The sequence below is a fragment of the Serinus canaria genome, chromosome 9 (assembly GCF_022539315.1).
Source record: "Serinus canaria isolate serCan28SL12 chromosome 9, serCan2020, whole genome shotgun sequence".
NCBI classification, from domain to species: Eukaryota; Metazoa; Chordata; class Aves; order Passeriformes; family Fringillidae; genus Serinus; species Serinus canaria.
In genome coordinates this window covers 14,055,504-14,066,706 of record NC_066323.1, presented here as the reverse complement: position 1 = coordinate 14,066,706, position 11,203 = coordinate 14,055,504, and the positions used below count along the sequence as shown (strand labels likewise).

The window sequence follows — 11,203 nt, the reverse complement described above, 5'->3', positions numbered from 1 at the left end:
ATTTTTTCCACGGCTTTCAAACTTAGCAAAATGCTCTTCATAGTTCTGTATGAAATGCTAGTTATTACTTCTGAAACCTGAAAGGTTTAGCAGTATTCCAGATTTCTACCTTGCCTCATATTTTGGCCTTCATTCTGAATAGTAGTCACTACATTTTTGACAATATATATTACATTTCCCTTTCCAAGCAGTGTTTTATTAGATTAAGTCAGTTAGAAGGAATAGCTTCACATTTATAATGAGTGACTTGCACATTCAGTCAAACACTGTGTGATATTGAGTAATTTAAATCTCCAGTGTATAAACTGTAAATTGCATTAAAGACCTCTCTTAACATTCATTACTCTGTTTAAACAGTCATGCAGAATTACTAGTTGTCAGTAATTTTTTTCTTGAATACAAATATGTCATTTATTCTAATGTTGTAACTCTCTTGAGCTGTGTGTCATGAAAAGAGTATCTTAAAATAGGGAAATGGTGAGTGTAATGGACAATTGAGATTCTTATTGCCATTTAGCAGAAGGTTCAGGTTTGCTTGCAGCTCATATTGCTAATTTTCCTAAAAGCCAATGATACTTTTGTTACTGAGCATGATCCCAGATGATAGATGCCCTTCCTGCTGGGACCACTGATGGGCCTCTTTGGTAGTCTTGGCACAAAAATCTGACCTGTGAAATGAGAAGTATGGCTTATCTGTCATAAGGGATGACTTTCCCTACCAAGTAAAATAGCCCTTTAAGACATAGGGGTAGAACAGTGTGAAAAGCATTTGTTGCAGACTTTTTTTATAAACAGAGAATTTCAGACCCCAGAGCTCTCCATTTATCATTGTGCAAATGTGAGAAACCTGGACACAGGCACAATAAATAAATCAATCAGCAAGCCCCCCTACCGTATGCTGCAGGATGCATTTCAGAGTAGAATCTAAGAGTGAAACTATTGAAAATCTTGTCATTTCCAGTTCACGTTGCAGTTGTGAAAAACAGCTTTGCATCTTTGTTATGCTGCAGCACTTTGATTTGCAGTATAATCTAAGGACTGGAATCCATGCTCCCCAAGAAACTTGGTAAGGCTGGTGGCATGCCCTCAGGACTTCCAGAGGCTGAAACCAGAAACTGGCTACTGAACTCAGGGTGGTGTCAGCACCTGCCCCAAGGCTTCTGGCTGGGTTGCCACATTTTCACCTCACTCCAGTGTCTGCCTGCTTCTCCTTCCTCTGTTCTTTGGTACCTCCTAGTACTTGGTCACAAAACCTTCCCTCCTTACCCATTCTCCCATCCCTTCTTGCAAGCTGCTGCACGTCTTTTCCCAGCCCAGGCAGCTAAACAAAGCAAAGCACGGAGCTGGAAATTCAATAGTTCTTCTAAGAACTTATCTTGAATAAGTTAATGCCTGAATATTATTTGTTTTAAACCACGTGGGGATTAAGGCCCTTTGAAGATATCCTTGATTAGAGTTTAGGAAAAAATGAAATGCCAGTTGAAACTTCTGATTTTTTTGTAACAGTACATACAACTCCATTGTGTTCCAATTTATGCTTAAAATGGTTTTTCTAGTCACATATAGACAGAAACTACACTGGAAAAGAATGACTGAAAATTGATTATATTTGTATTTTAGGTTTTATTTGTGGTGAAATTAAGATCTATTCATCTTTAGGACTATCAACAGAGACAGTTTGTTTTTTATTCTTCAAGATAACAAATTTCTTCTTGCCTGTTATCTTTGTTTACTAAGGATGATCTTCCTTAAAAACTCCTGATGTTTTGACTTTCTTAGTAGGAACATCATCATGCATACTTAGTTGAAACTTCTGCTGTGACAAAAGGCACATGCTCTAACAACAGCAGGCTGGCTCTGTCCCTGGTTCTGCACTGCTTAGCTCTGCTGTGTGCCAAAGCTATCTGTACTAATGCCTCACAGTGTTTGACAGCCAGCTGTATGTATGGCTGAGCAGTTAGTTATCCATTTACTGTCTTTATGCAGAACAATGAACACTTTGATACTTCTCTTGTGTGGTGTGTGGCTTTTTATCTCCCCCCTTTTGTTTCTAACCACCGCAGTTCTCATTTCTAGCATAGCATCGAGTGCCCAGCATAAGAAGAGAGACAGACAAATTTATCCTTGGAGCAGGCAGTCTGAGGATATAATTGTTTTGCAGAAATATTTGGTTAGAAACAACTCTTCTTAAACAGTAAAAAAAAAAAAGAAGAAATATTTGAGTTCTTGAATCAAAGTATATGTTTAGAATTATCTTTGAAAACAAAAAACCCTTTTCCCCCTTTTAAGCTTTGCGTGTTGCCAAGCTGTAAGGACAAACGCCTTTTGGAAGAGCTACTGGTTCTAAACAGTGGCTGTGCCCATTCAGTGCTGCCATGAATGGTGTTGCTGATTTCACACACTTCCATGTCTCCTGCTATCAGTGTGCAGTTTGTGGCAGCCTAGAGAAGCCCTCTGTGGACCAGGCTATAAGGTGCATTTAGAAAGAAAATATTTGGCTGGACATCAGGACAAGTCTATACTGTGGGCATGAGGCTTTATCTATCAAGACTGAGGTGCTGCAAAGCATGTTTTAAGCATTTTCACATCACACACTCCTTGGACAAGGAATATTCTGCTTTTTCCTTATAAATGCAATAGCTACTGAGTAATTATGTGTGGATCTTGTCATGATCAGCTGTAGAAAAGAGCTGTCATTATGTGAGCATGAATGTTAGGAAGTTATTTCTCTCCATTTCAATTTACTGAAGCCTCTAAGCAATATTCAAAGGCCTGTGTACATGTGAGTGGCAGAGTACAGCTAAGTGCTGAGACAAAACATGACTGCAATGGATTTACAGTAGGCTGGTACTGTCCTTTGCCTTCATCCTAAAAACTGATACAGTCATAAAACCTGCATGTGATTGTAGTTATATGGATGTGATAGCAAACTTCTTTCCTGGGAGGAGCAGGCATTTAGTTGCTGAAATGTAAATTTTCTTTGATTTTTGCGCTTAGTACATTTTTTTCTGACCTCTTGTTTGCATAAAAGGATCTTTTGTTTCATTGTTTTCATCTTCTTTCTTGTGATTAACATTACACTGCTCATGCCAATGAATTCTTCTGGGGTTGAGCTGCAGTGTGTTGAAGCTGGAGTTTGTATCCTCCTAATCCTAGGTCTCCTTCCTGAATATCTTCCTTGCCTGTAGCCTGGCTGGAGGCTGTGCTGTCCTGTGCTGGCACTGCTGTGTGAGCAGACGAGTCATAGTTTTCAGTCAATTCATCATTGTTGATGATATAAACTGTGTCTCCATCCTTCAGTTGGTCCTGGATTCAAACAAAGAAAAACATCTGTGGAAGAGAGGCTCTTGAGGGAGATTTTTTGTTGAAGCTTAAATGAACAAGAGCTCTGTAATTTCACTTTCATTTTGTTTCATTACTTGCTTATTTTCTCAGGTGTTCATTTACCATCTTGTTGATTAAAGCCAACCATGTTCTGCTCTCAAGCAGTGTTGAGAAACATAACCTACCCTTCAGATGTTTTGGATAATTTCAGTGCTTAAATATTGCTGATGGGTAGCCAATACTTTCAGCATCTGGATGAATTATTTAGAATATATCACTCAAATTTGAAGCTCGCAGTATTCAGGGGCCATTAATGAAAATGTACCTTGTTGTCTTCACAGCTGAAGAAACTGTGTAGTGCTTAGCATTAAAAGTAAAAAGTTTTAGAAAAGGGACTGAACTGAAGTGTTCAATCTGAAGTGGCAGGTTTTGGCTAGCACCTTGAGGAGAATGAACCAAGCTGGGTACTTACCCCATATGCCCTGGGGCTGGTCAGAAGCCTGGCAAGAGGGTTGCACCATTGAGGCAATGTTGATGTGAGAGGTGGCCCAGCGTGGGTTAGGAGAGGCTTTAGATACCTGTGAGCTTTGTTAAGGGATATTTGCAATAGACATACTGGTGGCAATGTGCTGCTCTATTACACTAAGAAATTGAATTTTAAAGCACAAAACCAAATCTAACTAAACAGAAATATATAAAATACTATCTCTTTATCCCCCCCACCTCCCCCATTACTGCATACATTCACCTGTCGTCAGTCTTGTTGAATGTTTTTGAGTAGCAGGAAAAAAAACCCTGAAAATTCCCCCAAAGCCCAAACCATTTGATGCTCAAACCCTGTCTTGAAAGGGTATCAGAATGGCTGAAGGGAATGTCATGGCATACAAAATGCAGCAGGAGCTGAAACACAGGAAGTGTATATTGGATTGTCTCCTGATCAAATTGCATTAAAAAAAATCACACTTGGAGCAAGACACAGAAGAGTAAAGAGTAAACAGGACAATTAAAGATGCCATTCTATCAGCTAATTTATATAAGAACAGTAGCAAATGTTTTCTTAAACACATATCTTTTGCCTTTTGTAAAATCAATATATTTCTTCAACAGACAAAGCATATTTCATCAAATATTAAATTCCTTTATCACTGGGGGTGTAAGTAAGTTGTTCTCTGTGATACCTAATCTTCAGCATTCAATGCATTTCTTTTCCACTTCATACATCAACTCTTCTTTACATAAAATTATGTAAGTTAGGAACAGGCTTTATGCTACTGTCTCATACCTGCCTTTCCAATCTTTTTTCCAGAAGTGCTTTATTAAGATAAAAGAAAAACCTGCTCATCTTGAGCAATTACATCATCTGCATGTCTGTCAATAGCAGCTCTCCCATGAGTCCTTCAAGTTGCCTTATCTTCTCTGCCACTTTTACTCACAAAGTAATTTTCAGTGTTCTTTGGGAAGCAGATCTGTCAGCTATTTTTGCTGCTAGGGAAAATTTACTTTATTGATTTGTCGTCCCACATTCTCTCCCCTGCTCCTTCTCTTGCTTTCTTGCTTGTGCCATCTTCCCCAATCTTTCTCCCTGCCTCCTTAAACAGGAAAGGAACAAATGTAATAACAGTGATTCAGGTTCTGCAGCAATATTGTAGAAAGACTGAGCCTTGGGCCTATCCACACCACTGCCTCCTTTTCTTGCATTGTTGGCTGTTTATGGTACCACTGCTGAACACATCAAGCACAAATTCTTTATCCTGAAGAGATGTAAAACATGCTCCTGATCTCAGTAAAAAATTGGAAGGCTTAATAATTTGCTGTGTCCTATGTACTACAGACATGGAAATTGCTTTATAGTGGTGTTTTTATGTGCACATTTTGTATTTATTTTTAAAAGTTAAGCTGCTTTCTATTTATTTTTAAAAGTTAAGTCAGAAGATTGGGTGATTTCTTCACCCAAGGTCATATACCAAGTTTGTGTGAAAAACTAATTGACTCTTCTTCAGAAAAGATGGTGAGATCTTAATATAAATTCTTATCAGAACCATGATCAAGGTGAGAATCTCATGAGATCTAATTTTCTAGGGAAAGTTTAGATTTGTCTCACTACTATTAGAGTAAAATCAAGCCAAAGAATCTTTTCTGATCCATTCCCAATTTTATCTGAAACCTCCAGACTGCCAGGTTGTTAAGAGCTATTATTAAAAAGCAAAGTATGAAAGCCATTAATTAGAGTTGCTCTGTTTTCAGCACTTCAGAAAAACCTAATTAAAAGGCTAAAAATGGAAAACCAAACCTCATTCTAGGTTTTTAATCTTTGGAAATATTTGCTTTGTTATTACAAACAACTTGAATTGTTTGAACTGAGTTGTCAGACTGAGCATAAAAAGTACAGGCTTGTAAAGGAAGTTGCATTTGATTATCCTGAGTTCTGTCTGCTCTGTCCTTTCATTCTTTTCCAGAATAAGTAATTGAAGATGAGTATTACTCTACCTTAATCTGATGTTGTCTGAGCTAGGCCTTACTTGTAAGCAGCCTTATAATTTCCTAATGAGCATTTATCCCACTCTGTAAAAATGAGTCCTGTTTTGCCCATGCTAGCCCTGAGCCTGACCACACAGAGTAGGGGTGTGTGTGCTGAAGCAGACAGTCTACCCAGCCACCACAGCACTCTTCAGTCCCTTGAGCCACTACTACTTTTAGCATAAACTTTTGTCTGGTGTGTTTCACTGGCTGGCATTTATGTATGTGGATATTCTGAAGCTGAGCGATTACTCCATTTTGCAACAGGTTCTCTAAATCCCCTTCATTTTGCATTTGCTCTGACACATTCATTGTGTGCTGTCCGTGCTTTGCTCTGAAGCCTCTTGAGATGCAGTTTAAAGTGAATGCAATTTTCTTGTGCTTGTTGTGTTGATTCTGTAATAAATTATTTATCTTTGTTCCTTATTTAACTAGTTATTATTCAGCCCACTCAAGGAATTTAAATTGCCCTGGCCTATTTTTCATTGTTTTAATAACCTATGCCATAAATGTTTCCTCTTTATGGTTGACACAGTTGCTTTATAGTATTACAGACATAATCACATCGTTTAGGGCAGCATAAAAGAGGAAGAAAAATCTGTGTGCAGTGCTGGCATTTCGAAAGCATATCAGATGTGGGTCCTACAGCATTTTAAGGCTGGCAAGAAGCCTTATCACACTCCAGCTGCTCTGGTTGCATCTCCAGGGAGATGTAATTTAAATAGTGTAATAGAAAAAGGTAGATGTTGCACTAGGGCTGCTTTAAAAATTTGGAAAAACGAAGTGCAAACCTCTTGGCATAACTGGGAAACTACAGTCAGACCAAACTGGTGCCTGCCCTGTTCAGGGATGGGGAGAAGAGAGCAGGGCAGAGCTGCTTGGCACTCCAGCCCTCCCTGGGCACACAGCTGCCTGTCTTAGAGAATGACATTAATATTGGAAAGGTGGCGACTGCTGAGGTGTGAAACTGGATTAAGGGTGCCAGTGTAGGCGCGTGCAGAGGATTTTAATCCAAATGTAATGCAGGGATGTTACCATGCCCTGCTTTTATAATCAAATACCCATCTTCCCATTGATCTCCTGGCTTCCACTCTCAGTTCACATACCCAGAAATGTTTACTCTGGTTTGCCTCATTGCTGTTTGAAACTGCCCAGGCAGTTTCAGTCTTGTCAGGCACAGTTCTCCCTGTCTCACTGAAACCAGGCTCAATATCTAAATCTGTTTCCTCAGTCCTGGCTCAGCTTCTGTCTATTCTGAGTTTGACTGATCTGATGTCCTCTTTGCTCTAAGTGCAATGTATTAAAAAATAATTTCATGAAGATTTATCAGGAATCAAACCATGGAATTGTGATTTTTTTTAAAACATTGTCTGAAACAAGTATCTACTATTGAAATCTTCCTCCTGTGTATCTCCTGCTTCACAAAGATACAGGTAACCTGAAAGGACGTTTTTAAGTGAGAAGTCACAGGTAAATCTGAGGAGAAATGCTTCTGCCATCAGCCATATTGCAAAATGTTTACCTTTTCCATCATGAGGAAAAACTGAAGATGTAAAGAAAAGTTCTGACTTAATATTAGGATGAACAAACAGAACCTAAAAATTTCTGTGACCACATTTTAATTGACATGCTCTATCAAATTTTGAGGATGTTGGTGAAAATCACTATCTTTTTGATAAAATAGGATTAGCATGTTCAAATAGAGAAAGATATTCTTCCAGAAATGTTGTGGCTGTTTAGACTTGGACTTCAGAGCTCATTTTCCTTTTGTTGGAGGAGCAAAATCATAGCCCAGTCCTAATCCTAGCTCTGCTATGAAAAAATATCATAGTAAGAGAGATATAATTTTCTGGGGGGGACACCTGCCCCCCAATAAACCAAACACAACAAGGAGATTCAAACCCAAGCACCTCACCCACCCCTCAACAAAGCAGCAGCTGTGATCCCAGGTGGAAATACACGTGGCAGCTCTGGAAAGACCTTTTCTTATATCAGACTGCTCTAAGTGCCCAATTATTGCATATGTTGTTTGGTGTTCTGCTGCTAGGTGCTATATTTCTGTTCCAGGCATGAATCTCTAGAAGTTAATGTCACCACACCCCAAATTCATCCTTTGGGCAATGTTTTTAAGATTTCTTGAGCTTTGCAGCTCTTTGTTTTGGTGTCCTTTAGGTGAATATTTTGGAGTCTCAATTTGTAGATTACTTATGAGTTTTAATTCTACTTTTTGTTGTGCTTATGAAGAAATATAATTAAGAAAGGTATGAAAGTAAAGATGTCACTTCCAGTTTTTCAATCTGTTTTCTGTAATAAAGAGAACTCACATTTTGCTCATTGTTAGAGTTCAGTTTTGTGTGTGTTTTTTTTTTTTAAAGGATGATTTGGTATAAATTACATGTTAGCCTAGAGAGAAAACATTCCCATTTTGGTAGTGTTTGACAGGGAGCAGGCAAACCATGAAACTTTTCTCTGGCTGAGCTGTGCAGGTGGCTGGCTCCTGCTAACAGCTGGCTGAGGTTCTTGGGGTGCTGTAGAGCACAGCCTGTGTGCAAGAGTGGGCTGGGGAGGCACAGAGACACCACCAGCTCTGCAGGGCATGCACAGCAGGTTAAAATGCCCCAGAGGAGGAGAGGGGTTTTAGGGGAGCTCTCCTCCTGGCTCTTGCAAGAGAGGATGCTCCACGTGCTCTTGTGTACCATGGAATTTGTGGAGGATGGGGAGTTATCACTATAGAATGGTTGAAAAATTGGGTAATGGTTATGTTAGATGTAATTGGTAGAATAACAGATGTGTGTTTGGAAAAACCCATGAGATCTGTGGTGATTTAATATGTTAAGATAAGTTAATCTGCACTGTGGAGAAAGCTGAGGAAGAATCACTAAATCTGGTATAAATTATATTTTAATTTTAACTTATAGCTGTTATTAGCAAATCCTATTCTAGTTTTTTGTGACTTTTTAAAATCTTTTGAAGGAGTGGTTTAAAAAAAATTGAAGAGTCTGCTACTGTTGTAACTTAAAATGTTAAACAATTGAAGATGAAAGGAATAATACTGTAGCTCTGCAAAGTCAAATCATCACGTCTCTTTTTTTACAAGATTCATTCTTTCTGTCTTTGTCTTGCTCATGTCTGAAAAAAGGGAGAGTAATGAAAATCAGTATTAATAAGATCTGGTTCAATGTGTATTTATGGGAAAGTCTGTCTGACTTAAATTCCAGATCCAGATGTAATGTCAGACTCTAAGTATTAACTCTGGGTTTTTTGCAGAATAGGGCTAAAAATTTGCTGCTTTCAACTTTGAAACTGGAAGCATTGTAGAGATGTGGGCAAAATGGAGGAAGTTAGTGAAACTGATCTTAGTCACATCTTTTTATCTATAAGTAGCTGCAGACTGAGAAGTGGCTTGTTCTCTTGTGTGTGCTGAGTAAAATGTCTGGGGTATTTGCAGACCACAGTCTTAGTTGATAGCTCCCTGAGGCAGAGCAGAAAACCCAGACATCTTACTCAAGTTATTTGAAGTCTATTATATCCTGAATTTAACGCCTCCATGTAAGTAAAAATCAGAGATCTAAATGGAAACCTGCTTATATAACTGATGAGTGGTAATGCAGCTACTCTTGAAAATGGCAAGATAGAGCATGCAAAGGATGGAAGCATACTCATATAGAATTAAAAAAGAATATATGAAGAGACAAATTAATATTAGAAAGAAGTTTGGAAAATGCAGGCTACACGAGGCAGATAAAGAACAGAAGGAAAACTTTCCCTGCCATCAGTTGTATAGTAACAAGAAAATGTTACTTGTCTTTTTTTGTCTTCTTCTGACAAAAAAACTAGCAACTGCCCCTCAGAATAGCCTCCCAACCCTCCCAAACAAAACAAGCACTACCACCTCCATCACCAAAACAGAACACTAAACAAATGAAAAATACCAAAAAACTTACAACTGACTACACAGCACCACCAGAGATGCATAGGAGTCAGATACACACAGTGGATAGGTAAGGCTGCTGCATGAATCACATCAGTGTGCAAGACATGCATGGGACTTTGCTGAATAAGGTGTGTGATTTTAGTTGGCATCGTTGGTATCCCCTATTTTCAGACAGCTTTCAGCAGGATATCAGGCAGGCATCTAACCTGCCAGTCTTACTTTTCATCAGCCAAGAGAAATGGCCCAATCCAAGCCCGTTAGCTCTGGCACTGAAGGAGTCAGTCATAATTGGAATGACTTGAGATTAGGATGAGTTTCTTTCCCTTTTTTGACTGTAAAACAGTCTAAACAATTCAATTAGATGGAGATGCCTAATAATTAAGTATGTAAAACTTGGTGAAATGAATTTCACTTCAGAACATGAGAATATAGATTTCCGAAGGCAAAATATAAGAAATCAGACACCATGTCCTCCATACCAAGGAAGTATATAAAGGCATTCATTTTCATAATTAGAAAGCACTACATTAAATACATCATGAAGAAAAAGATAAAAAAGCATATAAATTTCTGTGTGAGAAGTATGGCACCAAACCCAACAAATGTAAATGTTTAGCTAGTGAGGACCTGCGTGAACATGGGATTCATAAAAAGAAATTTGACCTTGGAAAACTTAAAAGGATTTCCTGGCATGTTTTAAGGCATAGAAGTTTCTCAGGACATTCCAAGACTGCTCTGTCTGTAGCTTGGCAATAGGGTTTGTTTTCCTGCAGAAGAGGAACTTCTGCGTATGGTACATGCAACATGATTACAGAACTGGAGATACCATTGGTATGAGTAAGATGAATTATTGCATTAGAAAGGATGAACTCTGTTGTGACCTGGCTGTGCACAGGCCCTTAAAGCCTTAGAAAGTCTTTGGTGCCAGCTGCCTCAGGTGAGATCACTTGGAAGCTCTTCACTTGAAGTGCATCTTTTGTATAAAACACTTGAACCCTGGTGCTGGCAGAGGGAACTAATTTAGAAGCACAGGGAAGTTAGCAGGGGTTTCTGCCCTCTCTGTGGAAGATTGTTTCATGAGATTGTCCTTGGCGTCACCATCAGGCAGAGAAGTATTCCAGAAAGCAGATGTGTGAAGAATGTGGACTGGCAGTGGTTACACCCCCTGCTAATAACAGTTTAATACCAGTGGCACCACAAATCTGATCATTTGCACAGTGCAGAGAGAATAAACCTTAAAAATTAAATGCAGTGAAGTATAAGTACAAATTGTTTTTGATCAAGTAAATTGCTTCAATATCACAGAGGAGAAAAGAGAAGGTCTGATTCAAATAAAATGAAAGCTTTCAGAAACCTTTCATCAATAAATTATGTCAGGTAAAATGAATCTGCAACAAGACAGCTCCTGAGGATAGCAGTGGTTGTAGC

The 11,203-nt window shown here is 38.7% G+C and overlaps 1 protein-coding gene across 1 annotated transcript in view; it reads right to left on the bottom strand.

Moving 5' to 3' along the window:
* Positions 1 to 483: 483 nt before the first annotated feature.
* Positions 484 to 11,203, bottom strand: part of SLC9A9 (solute carrier family 9 member A9) — a 172,667-nt gene continuing 161,947 nt past the window's right edge. The window contains exons 15-16 of the mRNA XM_009089176.4: positions 3,797 to 3,902; positions 484 to 3,306 (exon numbers count right to left, since the gene is read on the bottom strand). Coding sequence (XP_009087424.2) covers positions 3,085 to 3,306; positions 3,797 to 3,902 — 328 coding nt within the window. The 3' untranslated portion in view covers positions 484 to 3,084. The remainder of the gene's footprint in view (positions 3,307 to 3,796; positions 3,903 to 11,203) is intronic.